At 43.8% G+C, this 20,745-nt stretch overlaps 1 protein-coding gene across 5 annotated transcripts in view; it reads left to right on the top strand.

The window, feature by feature from the left end:
* Positions 1-20,745, top strand: part of LPAR3 (lysophosphatidic acid receptor 3) — a 79,586-nt gene that overhangs the window by 10,573 nt on the left and 48,268 nt on the right. For 3 of the 5 annotated variants that reach the window (XM_045478077.1, XM_045478079.1, XM_045478080.1), the window contains exon 2: positions 14,742-15,498. In XM_045478077.1, the coding sequence (XP_045334033.1) occupies positions 14,763-15,498 (736 nt within the window). In that variant the 5' untranslated portion in view covers positions 14,742-14,762. Of the gene's footprint in view, positions 1-411; positions 754-14,741; positions 15,499-20,745 lie in introns of those variants that run through there. The other 2 variants (XM_045478078.1, XM_045478081.1) reach the window with 2 other exon arrangements.

Here is a 20,745-nt window from a genome sequence, read left to right as displayed (position 1 = left end):
TGGTGGGGTAATTCTGTGGGTGGTCCCTGTGTTTGCTCTCCAGGAGAGGCCTCACAAGGACCCTGACTTTGACTTTGTTTCCTGTGAAGTTTCTTCCTCGTCCGTCTGTGGCCGTATCTGAAACGGGTGTGGGAGAGTGTGCTTCTTGGGGAAGAGTGAACAGGGGCCTTTCCAGGCCCAGCTGTGGTAATACAATACCTTAAAAAGTTCCCTGGCTTTCTGGTCTGTTCCATTAACCAGTTACCACATCCGCTTGGTTCTTGACCAAGTTCTTAAGCTTGCCTTATTTCCTACCTTCTGTGCTTGGCCCACCTCTGTCTTCCCCCTTCTTTGGTCTCTACCTTGAGATCCTCTAAAACATAGCCATGGGCAGGATGGTGCACCTTTACTCTGATCTTTACTGTAGGCCTGTCTTCCTTTGCTTCACTGGAACATCTTATTGACAGACCTTCAAGAAAGGCTCTGAGTGGTGATACCATCTTTTGCTCTCTGGGGTCACAGAAGCAGTTAACTTTTCTAATCCCCCAGTTTCAAGATGGTGTCCATTCCTTTACATCTACTTACAAACAATTCTTGCCTGAGCTCATCTCTTTCTTGTAATGCTTTGCTAAAAGCTGCAAGGAAGGAACAGCCAATGCATGTTCACGTTCTATTTCATTCCAGCACCTTCACCTAGAGCTTGGGCAGAGTTTCAATACACAGTGCCTTGAAGAAGACAGAAGTTTATTTTTCTCTCTTGTTGACAGTCCTGAGGTGAGTGCTTAGGGTTTGAAGGGTCCCTCTCTTCTTGTTTTCCCACCATCCACTAGGGCAATGCTTCTCAAACTCTCTTTGTTTAAAGGCTGGTTTTCTTTCTTTCCAATACAGCAAAAACCAATAGCTGTGTTTTGTGAGCCACTGATCACGCACTTTGTATTTCACAGTAATGTCAAAGTGCTGTAAACATTTCCAGGTGTTTATTTGTGATCTGTACTTTTCTCCTTATTGATAGAAACTTGTCCTTGCACTCTGTTGAATCATCCTCCTTTAGCGCTCTGCCCTGGTCTGAATGCTTAGTGCTGAATCACAGAGCTGACTGTGTTCCCGTTTGCAGGAAAGTGAAAGAGCACGGAGGAGCACACATGGCATGTTTTAGGGCTAACCTGGAAGTAGCTCACTTCACTTATGTTCACATTCCATTGCGAGAACTTAGTCATGTGGCCGGCCTGGCTGCAAGGAGGCGGGGAATGGAGTTCTTTCCAACTGGAAAACGACTTAGCAGTCTGAGCCATAGAACGTAAGCTAAATACTGATACAATAATAATAATAATAATAATCATGGGCGCCTGGTGGCTCAGTCGGTTGAGCAACCAACTGTTGATTCTGGCTCAGGTCATGATACCAGGGTTCTGGGATCAAGCCCACATCAGGCTCTGCACTGGGCATAGAGCTTGCTTGAGATTCATTCTCTCTCTCTCTCTCTCTCTCTCTCAAATGAGAAATTAAAAAAAATGAAATAAAGTCATGAGAGCAGTCTCAGGGCAGTATACACTTATGGGCAAAGGAGCTAGAAGAATGAGTCTAGTGTCCTACCACACAGAACAGTACTTCTTAGAAATGGAATCTAGGGTCCGGCCAGTCCTTCTTTGCAGCCTGAGGGTCAGAGCCCTGCTGTATGGTAAGGTTAATAAGGGGAAGTTCACTGGAGAAGAGGCTGAGAACCATTCTCTGGGAGAAGCCCAGCCAGCATAGACTCAGGTTTGCAGCCGAGTTAGAATCCCCAAGGCTATATCCCAAGTGCTGGAGCAGGAACAAGTTGAGAGCCCAGAACACTGCAGTAGTTGGGACCCAGGGGGGCATCAGGGAAAAGGTGGCCCTGCTAGTCTACCCTGAGCCTCAGCAAAACATCCAGGAAAGAGAACATACAAGGGCCTGGCCAGTGTGAGTGGGACAAAGTCTGTCCGATTACAAACCTCTCTGCCAACTTCTGTGTGCTGCACCACGGACAACTTGTGAGGCCTGAGACCACCATCATTCTATCTCCCGGCACTAAAACCCTGCTGTTTAAACTTGCAGCTGTATTTTTCACTGTGGTCCCGTTATCTCCAAGAGCTGAAAGGAAGATGAGAGTTCCAACCTACATATGTGCTGTCTTCATGCCAACTTTCTTCTTGTTTATCTTGAAGGCAGTTTGGGAGCTTAGAATGAGACTGTGTGAGAGGTGTCGGGGCTTGAGATCATTGTTCAGGAGTCATCCACATAGAGAAGATCATTTAAGTAGTAGTAGTTCGGGCGGGAGAAAGTTTAAAGGGAAGAGAAGGGGAGGCTGAGAACAAGTCTAGGAGTACGTATACTGCAGGACCGATGGGAAAACGGGGCAGCGATACAGAGGGCTAGGAGAAAACACCAGGAAAGAATGGGGTCACAGAGGCTCAGGTGGGGAGTATCAAGAAGGGGATGACTGTCAACTTCCACAGTGGACCAAAGGGAAAGAGGACGGGAAGGAAAGGATTGGGGAATTAGTAAAACTGAACACATTTTTATTTTGTGCCAATTATAAGCAAATACTTGTTTGCGTCTCGAAGAACAGGGAGGCAGGATACCAGCTCTGCTCCCAACAGGTTTGGAAGTGACGTTAAGACAAATAAATTGTAATAAAGTATGTTGAATGCCATCGAAGAGGTACCTCGTATTTCTCTGCTAAATTTCTTGGGAGAATATCTGTACTTTCTTTTCACTCCTGTATCTCCCGAGCATTAGTCAACACAATGTGATCAAGTTTCCACCTCCTCTGCTTCCCACCAGCTGACTGAAACTGACCAACCCATGAGCCAAACATTTGTTGTGTATCTGCTCTATGCCCCTGTATTGTGCGTCCGGTGCGCAAATTTAAGTAAGAAACTGTTGCAGCCCTTGAGAAGCTCCTGTCTGGTGGGAAAGGCTCACTCTGGGGTAGAGGACACGCCTACAGTGTGACCCCAGGAGTCCTTCCCAACAGTGGCTAAAAGGAGTCAGAATCTAGCGAATAAAAAGTCAGTTCAGGAAAATCAGTGTGTATGTGTGGGAAAGTTCCAGTAGTATGGGTTTGTCTTAAGTTCCGGAAGCAAGGATTGCTTCTCATCTCCCCCAGCCATGTTTGTGTTCGTATTGGAGGGAGCAGGTGGAAGAGCGAGAGAGAGGAGAAGAATTCTAGAATAAGATGAAGCTAGTATTGGTATAGGAACGACTCTCAGTGCTTTTGAGCTTCCAAGCTTCTGTGCCTAGTCAGGGACTATGTTAGGCTGGTGTCTCCAGAGTCTAAAGATCGTCAGGAGCACCTGGTGGTTCAGTCGGTTAAGTGCCCAATTTTGGGTCAGGTCATGGTCTCCCGGTTTGTGAGTTCGAGCCCTGCATCAGGCTGTGAGCTGACAGCCCGGAGCCTGGAGCCTGCTTGGAATTCTGTGTGTCTCTCTTCCCTCCCCTGCTTGTGCCACCTCTCTGTTCTCTCTTTCTCTCTCTCAAAACTGAATGCACGTAAAGATCGTCTACCAGTGTAGCATTTCCACCAAGGCTGCAGGCCATAGAGCTTCTGGGAGAGCAGCACTTCCCCAGGATTCCCCGCAGCTGGCCCTGCCACTGGGGGATGGATCGGTGGTGCCCACCCATGTGTCACCCTTGTCATATGTCTGCATTGCCTTTGCCTCGCATCAGGCAGCAGTGCCCCCTTGTCTCAGGTTGTCATTACCCTCCCCTGCCCTCTACTGATTGTAAGGGAAAGTCTACTGATCCCCTTCTCTGCAGCATCTGGTTTCAAACCTGGCTAATCCTTAGCCCAACTTCACACTGATCCATGTCATCTATTTCCATGGTGTGTAAGACCAGCGACACAGGTAGAGCTGGGACGGGTCCTGGATTACACTGAAGGACATCGGTGAGGTAGACTCCAGAATGCAGGGATCCACTGGAATCCAATGCCATCACCTGTGTTTTCTATAACCCCTATGGCCGTGGGTAAATCACTCGTTTATTAAGTCCCTATGCGTAGAGAAACTTAGTAGGGTTCTGGTGCATGTAATGGGACACTGAGGGCATCAAAAGAGTTGTGATGCTGGTCCATGCCCTCGGGAATATGATTTATTCCTCTTTCCTTCTCTGGGAGTTGTTTGTTGGATTCACAATGTTAAGAAATGTTAATATTACTAAATATTACTAAAAGATTTTAAAAGATTTAAGAAGCTCCATAACATATTAAAAGCTTTTTCATAACCTTTTTTTGTCATGCTACAGTGTACTTTAAATGACATCTGTATCATCAGCGTTCCACAAGAAACAGATGATACAGTCACACTGGTAATTGGAACAGGGGAAACGGTCACTTGGTAACTGGCAGAGGGCAGAGTTCACGGAAACCAACAAGAGATGGTGCGGTGCCAACCGAGAGCTGGAAGCAGCAAGGAGCAGTCAAGGCTCCTCAACCTGAAAGCCAAGGGGAGGGGGAGGCTGCCTGACAGCAGCTAACCAGGCCAGTCCACGGCAGCCCGGCGGGGAAGGAGCAGGGACCGTCAGTGTCTCGGCTCTGCCTTCTCCCGCCTCACAGTCTCTCGCTGTGCCTCTCCGTTGGCTGGAGCTGGAGGGCAGGGGAGCTGCTGATGGAGTCCTGCAGGGTAAAGAGCACAAGGAGAAGACTGGAGCGGGGGTTAGGGGGGCCCACGGATGAGATCAGGCATATCGCCCAGATGCCTTTTGTATGCATTTCCATGACCAGCCGCCTTTGTGCTCTAACTACCAGACAGGCCCTGCGGGGTGGGAGAGGGAGGCAGGTTGGGGAGGGCTGTGAGATTCCCACTTGAGTGACGAGTGCTGCTCCCTGACCAGGGCGTAGAATCCCTGCAGGAGACCCTCTGGCTTATTGGTTTAGCAGTAGTGGTGCTCTCTTTTAGAACCTCCGAAGCCTTGGGGCGCCTGGTGGCTCAGTCGGTTAAGTGTCCAACTTTGGCTCAGGTCATGATCTTGGGGCTCATGAGTTCGAGCTCTGTGTCGGGATCTGTGCTGACAGCTCAGAGCCTGGAGCCTGCTTCGGATTCTGTGTCTCCCTCTCTCTCTGCCCCTAGCCCGCCTGCACTCTGTCTCTCTCAAAAATAAATAAACATTAAAAAAAAAAAAAAAAAAAAGAACCTCCGAAGCCTTGATTAAAACAACTCTTACCTACTATAGCCACATGCTTTGGAAATATGATTTTCCTTTCTATGCACAGTTTTAGAATTCAGTCAGGCACTAACCTGGGCTGGCGTCATCTCCAGAAGCACAGAGGGGCCACACTGCAGATCGCTACGGACCCATCGCTGGTGACAGTGGGGGAGTATTTGGAACAAACTGTATAAAGCAAGAGACTCTTGAAGATCCATTTTAGGACTGGAGGCAAGGGACAGGGCCATGCAAAGGAGTGAGCAAGGGAATGCAGTATTGCAGTTAGGTTGAGACAAACGGTTTGGACCAAAATTTTGTCTGTTGCGGGTTTTACATCTAAAGAAACCTAATCACCTTCTTCTTCTTCTCCTTCTTCTTTTAACGTCTTTTTATTATTGAGAGACAGAGACACAGAGCGTGGTCAGGGGAGGGGTAGAGAGAGGGGGAGACATAGAATCCGAAGCAGGCTCCAGGCTCTGAGCTGTCAGCACAGAGCCCGACACGGGGCTCAAACTCAGGAACTGCGAGATCATGACCTGAGCTGAAGTCGATAGCTTAACCAACTGAGCCACCCAGGTGCCCCTCAGAAACCGAATTTTCTTCTTGTGGAAAGTCTTTGCTATAAGCAGGAACATTGAAGTTTCTCAAAATACATTTTCACAGTGACAGGGTTCTTTGTACAAGATACTTCCTTTAGCTATAAATGTCTACACTTTAAATTATGGCACTTTCCTCCTCCAAACAGTAAAGCATGTGATTACATAATGGTCTAAGGATTATTTGCTGTGTGATAGAACATGTTCATTATGTGTGAACATTCATTTTAAGCATTATGCTTAGCATCTTTACTTTTGAGAGGGTCAGAGGACAAAGTGTCTGTCATCTTTCTAGCCTCGTGGATTAGATGGCACTAAAATTGCATACTAGATAAAGCAAACACAATGAAACATTCACATTCTATTTGGACAAGTTAAGTCAGGGAATCTGCTGATCACATAAAACCCACGTCTCACTTCTTTGGTTTAGTTCTGCATGTTTTGCTTTCCTGTTTAATCGAGAGGTTTAAGACAGACTTCAGTCATCAGCGACATCTGGGGAACAATACATTCACTCATGGTTGTTTAGTAAACAAGTCGTAGATAGAAGCACTGTGTATATACCTCGGCCTCTTATGAATCCGCCCACTCGATGGAGAGAGAGAGCAGGGGTCGAACCAGCTGCCATACAGCAGACGGTCCTCCTTACCTAAAGGGCTCAGAAGCGTGCAGTGGCAGAGGGACATGTTTATTCTGCCAGGCTCCAGCTGCAGCTCTCCCCCGCAGGTCACCACCGCTGGGCCGAGCACGACCGACCGGAGCCACGGAAGTTTGTCATTTCCCAAATGCACCCCGCGTGTGTCTGCCCCTCCTCTGTGTGGCCACTGCCTGGGAACTTTACCACCAGTAGAGGCACTGGGTGCATTGTGGAGGCCTTGTTGTGCGGAGACGGAGGGTCTAAATCAGAACAATTTTGTATGCCCGACTTTACTATTCCTTCTTAAGAGATACTCAATCACCGACAGTATCCATTTAAATTGAATCTCAAACAAATTGCTTCTCCTCTGTGTGTTTTACCCTAACAGAGTACAGCAACTGTTGAAACGTGAGCTTTATTTATCTTGAAATGACTGAAGCATAGTGAGGTTGATAACATCCTCTCTTCTCTTTTTTAAAATCTATTTTATTTTTTAAATGTGAGTGTTTTAATTTTTTTTAATGTTTGCTTTTGAGAGAGAGAGAGAGAGAGACAGAGCATAAGCGAGGGAGGGGCAGAGAGAGAGAGAGGGAGACACAGATTCTGAAACAGGCTCCAGGCTCTGAGCTGTCAGTGCAGAGACTGACATTGGGCTTGAACTCATGGACCGTGAGATCATGACCTGAACTGAAGTTGGGTGCTTAACTGACTGAACTACCCAGGCAGGTTCCCTTTTTTGTATTTACAGAAACATTGAGCCGATAGTATAGAGTCCCCTTGTTATACTTCTATTCCCACACACCGTTCTTTCTATTATTTGCATCTCATCAATGTGGTACATTTGTTATAATTAGTGAACCGATATGGATATAGCATTATCACCTAAGTCCGTATTTTATTCAGATTTTCTTCGTTTTTACCCTAATGTCCCTTTTCCATTCTAGGATCCAAGACACGTATTGTATTTAGATGTTATGTCTCCTTATGTCTTCACTGTGACAGTTTCTGAGATTCTTCTTATTTTTCTTGACCTTGACAGTTTTTGAGGAGTCCTGATCAGGAATTTTGCAGAATGTCACCGAATTGGGATTTGTCTGAGAGTTTTCTCGTGATGAGACTGTAGTTGTGGGTTTGGGGAACAGTAGAGTGCCATTCTTAACATATATCAAGAGTACAGATTGGCAACATCACTTATCACTGTGGCTGTTGACCTTGATCACCTCCGTAAAGTCATTTGTCAAGCTTCTCCACTGAAAAGTGATTCACCCCTCCCCACCCCCTGCCCTTTCCCTGCTGTCCTCTGGGAGGAGTTATGTTCCCCTCTTTTAGAGTAGAATGTCTGTATAATTTATTTGGAATTCTTCTGCATGGGAAATTTATCTCCTCTTTTTCATTTGTTATTCAGTCATTTACTCACATCAGTATGCATTAAGAGTGTTTATTTTATACACTGGTTTATAGTCCAATGCTGTTTTGTTTTGTTGCTCAAATTGTTCTAGCTTTGGCCGCTGGGTTGCCCTCTCTTTTGAAGTTATGTTCAAAGAGGAGTCATAGTTTCTGATATCCATACACACAAGGGAGAGGTCTCAATTGTGGGACTGCCCTTCAGACCACCCTGTTCAAGGGTGGTGAACTCTACTCCTCACACCTCTCAACCACTGGGGCTTGGAGCCAAGTCTGTGGAGAAAATGAGAGAGTTGTGAGATCCAAATTAGAGGGCACACAGAAGAAGAAAGTAATAACGCTCGGATTGGGTAAACCGTTACGGGCACACGGACATGTATGCACAAGGATTGCATTTAGTTCTACGTTTAACAAGTGTTTTACTGAGTGCCTACTGTGTGCTGGGCACTGTTCCAGGTACTGGGGATGACACACCCTAACAACACAATGTCCTTGACTTCCTTCTCATGAGAGGTAGACCATAACCCCAGTAGATGGTGACAGGTAGTCAGAAATGCTGCAAAGAAGAATGAGGCAGGGCAGAGGGCGAAAGCTCAGCAGGGTGGCATGAGGTGCTCCTTTAGAGAGTGGCAGAGGAGGGCTGTCTGATGCAGTGACATTTGAGCAGGAATGAAGTGGGGAAATGAGCCTGTGTGTATGTGGGGGAAGAGGCTTCTGGGCAGAGGGAATAGCAAAGTCCAAAGGCTTTGAAACTAATGGCTAAAATGAACCTCAGGGATCACATGTGGACTTAAATCTCCCATGCTATCTTGATTTTACTATTAACATGAATTATTAAAAAGAATTCAGTGAGCAAACGTGATTGCTTATGCAGAAGTGGTCTCGTTTCTGGCCATTAGCACAGCAACTGACCTAACCTCCAACTCCCATCTGGCTGGGGTTTCCAGAGGGGAGCGGACTATTCCACATTTGCAGGCCTCAGGAAAAGGAAATATGCACAGCACCCACTGACCTCGTTCAGGATGCCCCCTGTTGTGTCCTAGGAGGAAGGGGGAGCATTATTGAAAGCCAGCTAAAAGGCCAGCAGCACCGTGTCTTATGAGATGTAGCCAGAAATAAAAGCTGCTTGAGTGGTTTTCAAATGTCTTAATTTTCATAATTGTTTCCACATTATGGGCTAGCTGAACATTTTTTCAGAGAATCAAGTTTGGGAGAGTCTAAATGAAAGCTTTGCTCATGAAGTTTTCATTTGGATTCCACATATAGACTTCCTAAGCCATCATTTTATGAAGTCTTAAATTACTGAAGTTTGAAGTTGTGGTAATAGCTCCAAAGTTTAACATCTTTTGTTTGGGGGGTCGGAACTAGCCAAATCCTCTAAAACCTTTGGTATAAAAGAGAAGAAGAAAAGGGGGGGGGGAGGAAAAAAAAGCAGCTGGGGATTTGGCAGAATTAAAGCTTCGCAACATTAGTCTTGAAATTGACCATGTTGTGTGGCCCACTTCCCATAAAATTTGAAAACGAATTTTCAGAAAAGTGCCTTTTCTGTGCTTCTCAGGGCTGTTAAAGCAAAACAAAGAAACCCAGGCTATTTATAACGCCTAGATTTTTTTATGGCACAGGACAGTCTTTGAATGTGTCTGGATTGGATCATTCTGTTTTGGTAATTCTGTAGTGATTGTAAGTGTGACTGTAGTTGTTGGGTGTTTTGTTTGCCCGTGGAGACAAAGTGGAGTGGCGTCCATAGGCATGCGGGCCTGGGAACACAGCTGCCTGAACAGAATCCAGGGTTGTCTCTTACTAGTTGTATGACCTTAGGGAAGGGCGCTTGAGTTTCCTCACCTACCAGATGGATGTGATAGTATGGGCGTCCCTGTTGGGAGGATTAAATGAGATGACCCACCAGGCACAAAGTAATCACTCAAATATTAGCAGTTAGGAATAGTAGTAATGACGTGGACATAGGAAGTTAACTAACCCAAGAACAGAGGTAAGTAGTTCTCTAATGGACATATTTAGTGCATGATACGGAGGTCAGCAATGGTGTTTGACCCTTTCGTGTTAGTGGCAGAAGAGAGAGTGTAGGACCGAGATTTATTCGTTCCTCCCACAAATGCTGATGCCACAGATGTGGTCAGAATTGGCAAGATCCCTGTTCTCCTGGAGCAGAACAGTCCAGTGGTGGGAGATGGACCATAAATGATGCATAGACACAGAAGAAAATATGTAACAATGATAGATGCCGTGGTGAAGATAAAACAGGGCTCTGTGGTTACTTTGGAGTTTTCGGAGAAGGTGTCTCTGCGGAGGAGATGTTTAGGCCCGGATCACAGAATCCTATTTTAAGCGTTTGAGAGAGTTCAAGAGATAATAAATTGATCATTTGTTATGAGCTCATTAAATTTTTTGGTAATTTCCAACTAAGAAAATATGATGATCTGTCATTAGTATGCACTAGGGACCATCAATAAGCTTGCAGCATATGACGGGGGGAGGAAAAAAAATCAAAAGCACTAATTCACAAAACTTCCAGTTATTCAATAAAAAAATTTTTTTTATATGTTTTATTTATTTTTGAGACAGAAAGTGACAGAGCATGAGCAGGGGAGGGGCAGAGAAAGAGGGAGACACAGAATCCGAAGCAAGCCCCAGGCTCTGAGCTGTCAGCACGGAGCTGGATGCGGGGCTTGAACTCACAAATCACAAGATCATGACCTGAGCCGAAATCAGATGCTTAACCAATTGAGCCACCCAGGCACCCCTTCTAGTTATTCTTTTTTGAAGCTCTGGGGTGATTACATTAGGAAACGTTTTACAGGAGAGCTGGGGAAAGGGATGTCCTGATTTGATTAGTTGTCAATGTCTGAGGCTTTACGGTTATATGACATTTGAGGCAGGAAACCATTTTATTTTCATTATCACTGAAAAACTCTCAAGTGTGCTGTGCTGGTGAGAGTAGCAATAATGAACATAGCGAATCCTTGAGGCTTTTCCTTTGAACGTGAATTTTGATTTTTCACAGCCATATTTGTCAAAGAAAGGTAGGATACATTAAGTGGAATGTATGGTCCCAAGGCAGAATTAAACTAGCATTTAAAAGTCTATTTACTTATTTATTACAGAAAATGTAGACCAGAGAAAAAACTGGGAAGAATTTTTTCTAAGTGTTTATTTTTGAGAGAGAGTGCTGGCAGGGGAGACAGAAAGAGGGGAGGACAGAGGATCTGAAGCGGGCGCTGCACTGACAGCAGAGAGCCCCATGTGGGGCTCGAACTCACTAACGGTGAGATCATGACCTGAGTCAAAGTCGGACACTTATCCAACTGAGCCACCCAGGAACCCCAGGAAAGAAATTTTTTAAATGATCCCCAATTCTACCATCCTTAATGAACTATTTGCACTTTGAGATTTTTTTCCTTCTATTTTTCTGTATCTTTGAAGGATAACTCAAGAAATATATGTGTGTAAAGTTTGAGAAATGTAGATGTGTACATTTTTCTGTAGTGGGCTTTCAAAATGAATAAATCTTTTTATTTCCAAAAAAAGAAAAAAAAAGAAATGTATGTGTGTGCATATATATGAATATATATGTATGCATGTGCATACATACTTATATAATTATTTACAATTAAGATGATGGCATGTGTGTGCTTTTTCTCATGGTAAATACAACTTCATGGTAAATACAATTTTCAGTGGCTGTACAATATTCCATCCTAAGGAATCTTTTTCATAGTTTCCCTGTGTGAACTTTATTTGCTCTCATTGTTGATTTCTCCCAAAAGTAGGGTTTGAGGCTGGGAGGTAGGGAGCTGTTTGGTGAGAGTTCTGGTTAACCATGTTTTTTTCTGTGGTTTCTCCCTCAACGTGGTAGGACAAAACTACTTCTCAGTCTCAGGATGATTTTTGTTGAAATATATTCTAAGAATGTGCCATTTGGGGTTTGATGGAAGGAAAGTTGAATTTGAAGATTTTTCAAGTAAAAATCATTGAGGTTTTAGGGTATCATATAATTACAAATTCCACCATATTTATGAACCAAAACTAAAATGTTAAGACCCCTTCAAGAGGAAATTCAGGAAATTTAAAGTGTTCTTGGTGGTATCTTTATCCCAGTGTCTTTCTGACCAATTAATTGATATTGCTGATGAGTTAGTCAAGGATAACATAACTTTTAAATTAGAAGTGTGTTTCTCTTGGGGCACCTGGATGGCTCAGTTGGTTAAGCATCTGACTTGGGCTCAGGTCATGATCTTGTGGTTCCTGAGTTCGAGTCCCACATCAGGCTCTGTGCTAACAGCTCAGAGCCTGGAACCTGCTTCGGATTCTGTCTCCCTCACCCTCTGCCACTCCTCCACTCATGCTCCGTCTCTCTCTCTCTCTCTCAAAAATAAAGAAACATTTAAAAAATTATATATATATAAAAATAAATGTTTCTCTTAGCTATCTAGAGTATATAGCAAAATAAAGTACATAAGTTATTTTTTATTAGCAAAAGAACACATAATAATTGCACCATTAAGATTCTTCATGTTCTTGAATGGTTTGTCTTGAATTTCCATATACTTTTAATACTGTTGAAAGCTGAATTTTCTCCTTGAATATTTGAATTGAATTACACTAGATTAGTGTCTTCAACTCTCATATGCAACTGGTGGGATTAGAAATACGATGAGTTTGACAATATTTATCAGAAACCTTTAAATAAACTTATACCCTTTACTTCATGAAGTTGAAATCTGTGGATGAATCTTAAGCAATCCTCTTGGGCAAACTGCCTGTTGGTGGTGGGTCAGTTGGGCTGCTTCCATCCAGAGGGGACCTTCAACCCCGACTGTGGGGGTGCCTTTATAAAATAAATAAACAAGGGTTTGGTCCTTTTCTTTAAAGAAAGAAATCCTAAGCAAATAGTTGGCCAAGTATGTAGAGATTAATATACAAAAGTGCAGCCTTGCTTATAGAGGCTAAATATTACAGACAACTGAAATGTCCAACATGTAGGGATTAGTTAAATAAAGTGTGTCATGTTCATATACTGGAACCTTATGAAGCTATTAAAATTATATATTTTTAATTGGGGAAAATTACCATGATACAGCATAGGTATGTTGGCCTGTTGATGGATTGTCTGCTGTTGGCAGTTAAACGTTGGTGAATGTCTGCCAAAGAGAGTAGTTTTTCTTTTGTGATTAAAATTGAGTCCCCTTTCCTTGTAATTGAAAGACACTAGAACCATTTGCCTCTTGAGACCATTGCCAGTTTGTTTATTTTAAGCATATAAAATGATATTTTACTTCGTATTTACTATGACAGAGAAGTAGGTACCTAACTCATGTTGAAGTATCATTACACCATTAAAATATAAATTAAAAAGGAAACCCAGGGGGGTGCCTGAGTGTCTCAGTTGGTTAAGTGTCTGACTCTTGATTTCTGCTCAGGTCATGTTCTCACAGTTGTAAGATTGAGCCCTGTGTCAGGCTCTGCGCTGAGCATGGAATTCTCTACTCCCCCCCCCCCGCCCCTCCCCCCTTCAAAATAAATAAAAACTAAAAACAAAAAAAGACGGTCTAAGATATATTTCTGTTTTGTGCCATTTCAAATTGATATCTGCTCTGCTTATCCTGATTCTGGATATGGTATTGGATTACAGCATTTATAAGAATCTTAAAAGCTAGGGATTTCTATCGAGCTCTCACTGTTAGAGCCACATCATTCACACCAGTGGACTGCTAGAGCCTGGGCCTACTGGATCTCTGGTTTTCCAGCTAATACATTGCAGCCTCAGTCCTTGAAAGGGAGCCCATAGTCATCGTAGCTCTCGGTTTCCTGGCTTTCAACTCCAGCTTCCTTTGATGGGACCCTTCATGGCTGTGGCCAGACCACTGTGAGGCAGAACACCTGTTCTCTCTCCACCAAGCATAGATGGATAGGGATCCTTAGGCTCCTCTCAACCCCTCCTTGGCCAGAATCCCTTAGTTTCGGTGTCCAAGAGATCTTGTCCTGAGATCAGCATCTTCTCTGCCTGCCTGATGCCCCAGTTTGGGGCCTACTTTCAGACATATGTCCTGAGGACTCACCCTCACTTGGCAGGTATGTTCTTACATCCTTGGAAGTCTGCCTAACCTCCAGAGCTCACACCATCCGCCGCGTTGAAAGCCCAGGGAGGGAAAGTGATTTAAACTGATTGAGTCTGAAAATCCAGTAAGCAGATCCCCACTGGTATAATTTGAATTAGGACAATAAGGAAGAAGTGAACAAAAAAAGTAAGGAGGAGTACTGAGAACAAAGTCTTCAGCCCTGCATCACATGCTTAATAAGTGAGCGTTGTTATTACAGCTTGAGACGAAAAGATGGCAAAAGGAGGATCAGGAGTAGAATCAGAAGTGGTACAAGACCGATCTCTTGGGGAATCCATTTGGTCGTGTGAAGAGTATCTCAGTACTCATTATCTTGGTGAGAATGTGCCTGGCCTTACCAACTTGCCCTTGCCTAGTGAACAGAATCCATGAGTAAGGAATGAACTGGAAACCACCAAGAGAAAGGATTTACGTGCTGTGTTGTCATTGTTACTGGTGCAGAGTGGATATTGCAGGGCTCAGAATATCTGATCTGTTGCTGATCCATGATCATTCATTCAACCAGCCAGCCATTCAGGAAATACCGGTCATGAGGGAGCCAGGACAGGTGGGTCTTGAGATTTTAATGGTGAACAAAACAGCCGTAGACCATCCCTCACTGAGCTTGGACGTAGCCTGGGAAACAGACAACAATTACTAATGCAAGATAAATGTTGTGATAGGAGGTCAGGGGCCAGAGTCCTGGAGCAAGGGATATTTACACCGGGATCTGAAGGATTAACAGCAGTTGGCTAGAACACGGGGCTTAGCAGTGGCAATTGGTGGTTTAGCGATTGAATTTGCAAAGAGTGATGTTTGTTTCTTCTTTAAATTTCTTTCTAGGATGTTCGGTTCTTCTCCACAATGAATGAGTGTTACTATGATAAGCGGATGGACTTTTTTTATAATAGGAGCAACACAGACACTGCCGATGAGTGGACAGGAACGAAGCTTGTGATTGTTTTGTGTGTTGGAACATTTTTCTGCCTGTTTATTTTTTTTTCTAATTCTCTAGTCATCGCAGCAGTGATCAAAAACAGAAAGTTTCATTTCCCCTTCTACTACCTGTTGGCTAACCTAGCTGCTGCAGATTTCTTTGCTGGAATTGCCTATGTATTCCTGATGTTTAACACTGGCCCCGTTTCAAAAACTTTGACCGTCAACCGCTGGTTTCTCCGCCAGGGGCTCCTGGACACTAGCTTGACCGCCTCTCTGACCAATTTGTTGGTTATTGCTGTGGAGAGGCACATGTCAATCATGAGGATGCGGATCCACAGCAACCTGACGAAAAAGAGGGTGACGCTGCTCATTTTGTTTGTCTGGGCCATTGCCATCTTTATGGGGGCGGTCCCCACACTGGGCTGGAATTGCCTCTGTGACATCTCTGCCTGCTCTTCCCTGGCCCCCATTTACAGCAGGAGTTACCTCATTTTCTGGACTGTGTCCAACCTTGTGGCCTTCTTCATCATGGTTGTGGTGTACCTGAGGATCTACATGTATGTCAAGAGGAAAACCAACGTTTTGTCTCCACATACAAGTGGGTCCATCACCCGCCGAAGGACACCCATGAAGCTAATGAAGACGGTGATGACTGTCTTAGGTAAGAGGAACCAAGGGAGCCATTATTCCCATTCATTCAGCAAATATTTATTGAGTGCCTAGTGTATACAAGGTGCTTGCTAAGTGAATGCAGTAGTGAACAAGAACAGTCATAAATCCCCAATGTGCTTGGTGTTTACACTCTTGCAGGGGAAAACAAGTCAAGTATTGTAATGGGGACAAGGAAAATAATTTTGTAATACATTTTAATATAAATATATATTATATTATATTATGATTTATATTAATTAATATATATTATATATAATTATATGATTTATTAATTAAATTAAATATATATGTATATAATATATAATTATATATAATTAAATTATATTATATTTATAATTAAAAATTATTAAATAAGTTGATGAGTCTCATTGGGAAAAATAAAGCAGGGCAGGAAGATAAGGAGGCTAAGCAGGTCTAGTTTGCAGTTCTAGCTTCCGCTGAAGATGACTTTTGAGCAGACGTGAAGGTGGTGAGGAAGCGAGCTGTGTGTGTGTCTGGGGGAGGCCATCTGGGCAGGAGATGCAGTAAAGATAGGAACCCAGAACAGCAAGGAGGCCAGTGTGGCTGGAGTAGAGCAAGTGGGGAGAGTGGAAAGAGAGGAGGTCCGGGAGCTGATGAGAGGTGCTAGGGCCACTCAGATCACATAGGGCTGTGTAGTTATCATAAGGACTTAGGTTTTTCTGAGTGAGATGAGAAGCCATGGGAAGGTTTTGACCAAGGAGGTAACATGATTGAACCTGCATTTTTTTTTTTAATTTTTTTTAACGTTTATTTTATTTATTTTTGAGACAGAGAGAGACAGAGCATGAACGGGGGAGGGGCAGAGAGAGAGGGAGACACAGAATCCGAAGCAGGCTCCAGGCTGTGAGCCATCAGCCCAGAGCCCGACGCGGGGCTCAAACTCACGGACCGTGAGATCGTGACCTGAGCCGAAGTCGGACGCTTAACCGACTGAGCCACCCAGGCGCCCCTGAACCTGCATTTTAATGGTACCTTTTTAGATGCTGTTTTGTGAGGGGCAAGGGCAAAGGCAAGAAAATATAAGAGGGCAGGCATTTCAGTACTCACAGAGGTGATAGTGACAGGGACGAGAGGGCAGTTGGGAGGTAGTGCCTTGTCAGATTCTGGATGTTTTGTAAAGATCGGGGTGACAGGATTTGCTGATGGATAAGGTGTGAAGCACGGTGACAGGAGGAGGGAGGGTGGGGCATGTCATTCATTGAGATGGGGAGGCTGTGAAGGAGGAGGTTTGGGGGGAAGATCGGGAGTTTGGTTTTTAGAATTGTATTAGACATCCAAGTGAGTTATTGAATCAGGAGTTCAGGGATTAAGTCTGGACTGGAGATTCACTGAGAGTCATTGAGGGAAGAGATGGTATTTTAAACCAGAAGAGTGGATAAGCTCACCATAGTGGGGTGAATGTGGATGGTGAACATGCAGAAGAGGACCAAAGAACGAGCCTGGGGGCCCTCCAGTGTAGGGAGGGTGGGGAGGCAAGGAACAACCAACAAAAGAGCCCTCCAAGGAGTAGCCAGAAAACCCAGGAGAATATGGTGGCCTAGAAGCTGTGAGAACAGAGCCATCAAGGAAAGGGAGTATCTGCAATGTGAGTAGTCTTGGGAAGTAGAGTGAGATAAGGTCTTACTAGGCTTAGCTTAGCAAACTAGTAGTTTAAGAAAAAAAAAATTTTTTTTAATGTTTATTTGAGAAAGAGAAAAAGAATGTGAGCAGGGGAGAGGCAGAGAGAGAAGGAGACACAGAATCCAAAGCAGGCTCCAGACTCTGAGTGGTCAGCACAGAATCTGTTGTGGGACTTGAACTCACAAATCACGAGGTCACGACTTGAGCTGAAGTTGGACACTTAACCGACTGAGCCACCCAGGAGCCCCAGCAAACCTAGTAGTTTTTAGGTGACTTTGAGAAGATCAAATCTGGTATAGCCTGATCAGAACAAAATGAATAAAGGGAGAAGAGTCTTGAGGACAGCAAATTTGAACAGCTCTGAGGACTTTGGCTTTGCACTGCGAGCCCTGTCCCTAGAAGAGGTGTTTGGGTGCAAAGAATTTTCCTTTTGTTTTGTTGTCAGTCTGGTCGGCTGCCCTGTCGTTCTAGTCTGGGTTACAGGTGGAACTGGTGCTGTGTGGGCTCACAGGCCTTGTCTTCTGTCAGAGAGGCCATTTCTCACCATGTGTGGTGGCTGCAGCAGCGAGGACTGTTGTTGAGAGACCGTGGAGCATGTTCCCGTCAAGTCCCAGTACAAAGGAATTATGAAATGAATTCTTGGGAAACAATTCATATTAGAGGATGTAGGGAATCTGTCGTATGGTATGGGAGGCATCGTGATGCCTCTGGGTCCTGAAATTGCTAGTCAGATATGGAAGTCAGCAGATACATAGCGTGATGGTTAAAACGATTTCAAACTGAGGGTTTGTTTTCGTTAACAAATATTTCTATAGTACTTACTATGTGTTAAGCATTGTCCCAAGTGTGTTGTAGATACCATCCTGTTTAATCCTCATGGCGATCTTGTGATACAGGTGCCACTGTTATCCCCATTTACCAGTTGGAGAAACTGAGCAGAGCTATATGCCCAAGGCCACTCAGTGATGGATAGTGTCACCAGCACTCACCGTGTGGTTGGCCTTCAGAGCCCACATGTGTAACACTGTACTCTCCAGCCAGTTTTGATTTATTTGGACTTTTTACTGGTTTTCTCTTTATTCTGTCTTCTGCTTTCACCCCCTCATTCTTCATTTCACCCCTTGATAAGAATGTAGACTAAAAGTAAGAAAAGGAAGGAGTCACATTAATCAGTTTTTCCACCCTTGAACTAGATAGGGTATTGATGTTTTTGGTGAAGAGTGATGTTCAGTATTTGTTGGGATTGTCAGTGAATTCTGCTATTTCCCCTTCTGGATTTGCAAGCATCATTGTTTGTTTGGCTATTTGTCTTGAGAGGTTACCTGCCTGATTAAAGAGAAAGCTTTCTGTTTTCAGCTTATTATATATCATATACAGTCTGTAATCCTAGGTGGGGAGAACGGGACTCTGTAGGATAGTGATGGTCACTAGCTTCAGGTTTGAATGTAACTTTGTCTGGAACGGTTATGGAAGGGTAAAATACAGGAGCTATGTAGTTTTGGCAGGTGTGGTGTTCGATAAGGGAAAAAAAACAGAATAAACTGTGAAATTGCTAAGTAGGATAAGAGAAGTTGTGGCACTGAGATGGAACAATGTGGGGGAACTGGTTAATGGGGGGAAGACAGTTTGGTGGCGAGGACCTGGGGAAGTTCCTTAGTGGTGAGACAGAGGGATCTGGTGGAAGATGAGAAGTTTGGGGACAGAGGAAATGAAACTGAAGAGCTGGGTAGTATGAGGTTTTTAGACTTGGAGATCCTGATTTCTTTGGATTGCAGAAGATATGGTTTTAGCCACAACTCTGTCATTTTCTACAAGGGTGATACAAAGCATATTATTAGCTCGCTTTTTCCTGGTTAAATTTCATCATGTGAGGTGGATTAGATGATCTTTAAATTCTTTGCAAGTTATAAATCCAATGATCTTGTTATAACAATAAGTGACCAAAGTCAACACAGAATTCAGTGGGTTGACTGTGTATCAAAGCACAGTCTTTTTCCATGAAAGCGTCTATCAGATTATCTCCTCAGGGAGGAAGATACATGTAAGAATTCAGTTGCCTAACACAAGCGTCTCCCAAATAATAGCATCTCTGAAAAATCAGCAGTGGTAGCATCTATCATCACTGTAGTCACTGGTTCTATGTATGTGCAAATTAGTAGCTTACTACTTATTTCTGTAATGATTATCTGATTTAATCATTTGGACTTTTCTGCTTGCATTGATATATATGTTGTGGGAAAGATTAATATAAGATTGGAGTTTCTTTTCAATATACCCTCTTTTAAACATTACAAAGTCAGTCAATTAACATATATTAACTGTCTGTTGAACAGCATCTAAAAGGCAAAGAGTTGCATGAATTCAGTGAGCTGAATCTCATTTCAGAGAAGGAAGATGGGATGGACAGGTGGAGTTTGGGGACGGCTTCTCAGAGGGCTTGGGATGTGATCTGGAAGGATGGGTGGGATTTGAGTGGACAAGGGATTTTAAGTAAGAGAAGTAACAAAATCAAAAGGACAGTAGAAACATCTAAAGCTTGAGTAGTGCCACAAGGAAGGCCTGGTGGAACACTGAGGCATGTTGTGGTACAACAGAAAATAGCTCAACCGTGAGTCAGGAAATTTAGTTGGCCATCCTCTTTGGAAGGAGAGAGGTAGACCAGATGACCTTTGTGTGTCTTTCCAGCTTTAATTTAGTATTTTGGTTGCATACAAGCATACAGAGCTGGTTAGGGAGCAGATTTTTTTCCTTGTTGAGGAATGTGATGATAGTGTGAATTTTAAATCTGTATATGAGTGGAAAGGCATCTAGGCATTGTGTGCCCATTTTAGCAGCCCAGAGGCAGAATGCTTGCTCATTTCAGGGTCATAATGTGTGATGAGCCCTTTACATGAAAGAAGTTGCTTATTGAATGTTCTCATGGAAAAGACATTGCGGACACACGATCCCTGCTTTCCACAGGGCACCAAGGCCTTGCCTAAGAGAGGGTCATGTATTTGAAATCCTACTTGTTAACAAGGCTCATTGGCTGTAGCAACCAAACAAATGCACAAGAAGCCCCCCATGAAAACCTCTCATTTATTGTCAGACACTACGCCATGTGAACTGTGAATACAAGGATGTTATGTTTCCTGGGAAATGGGCTGGATTTTCTTCTATTTTGCAAAGTCTTAAAAAGTAAAAAGGAAAGAAGTCTGAGGGTATTGTGAACCATACTTTTGAAATCTTCCATTAGCCTTGTCTCTTAGGGTGGTGTTTTTCAAACCTCAGGTTGTGACCTGTAATGAAATCAATTAGGAGATTGTAACTAATACTTTTTGTGTGTGTACAGGATTGTAATATAAAACGTATTTTCTTTTTTTTAAGTTTATTTATTTTTGAGAGAGAGCACAAGCAGGGTAGGGATGGGGAGAGAGGGAGAGAGAGAATCCCAAATCCCAGCTTTGTGCTGGCAGCACAGAGCCCAACATGGGCTTCGATCCCGTGAACCTTGAGATCATGACCTGAGCTGAAATCAAGAGTTGGATGCTTAACAGGCTGAGCCACCCAGGCGCCCCTAGAATGTATTTCGTAACATGGGTTATGGTCAAGTCTG

The sequence above is a fragment of the Leopardus geoffroyi genome, chromosome C1 (genome assembly GCF_018350155.1).
Source record: "Leopardus geoffroyi isolate Oge1 chromosome C1, O.geoffroyi_Oge1_pat1.0, whole genome shotgun sequence".
In the NCBI taxonomy this organism is placed as follows: Eukaryota; Metazoa; Chordata; class Mammalia; order Carnivora; family Felidae; genus Leopardus; species Leopardus geoffroyi.
Note: the sequence above shows the minus strand (reverse complement) of the source record. Positions and strands in the feature narration are given on the sequence as shown.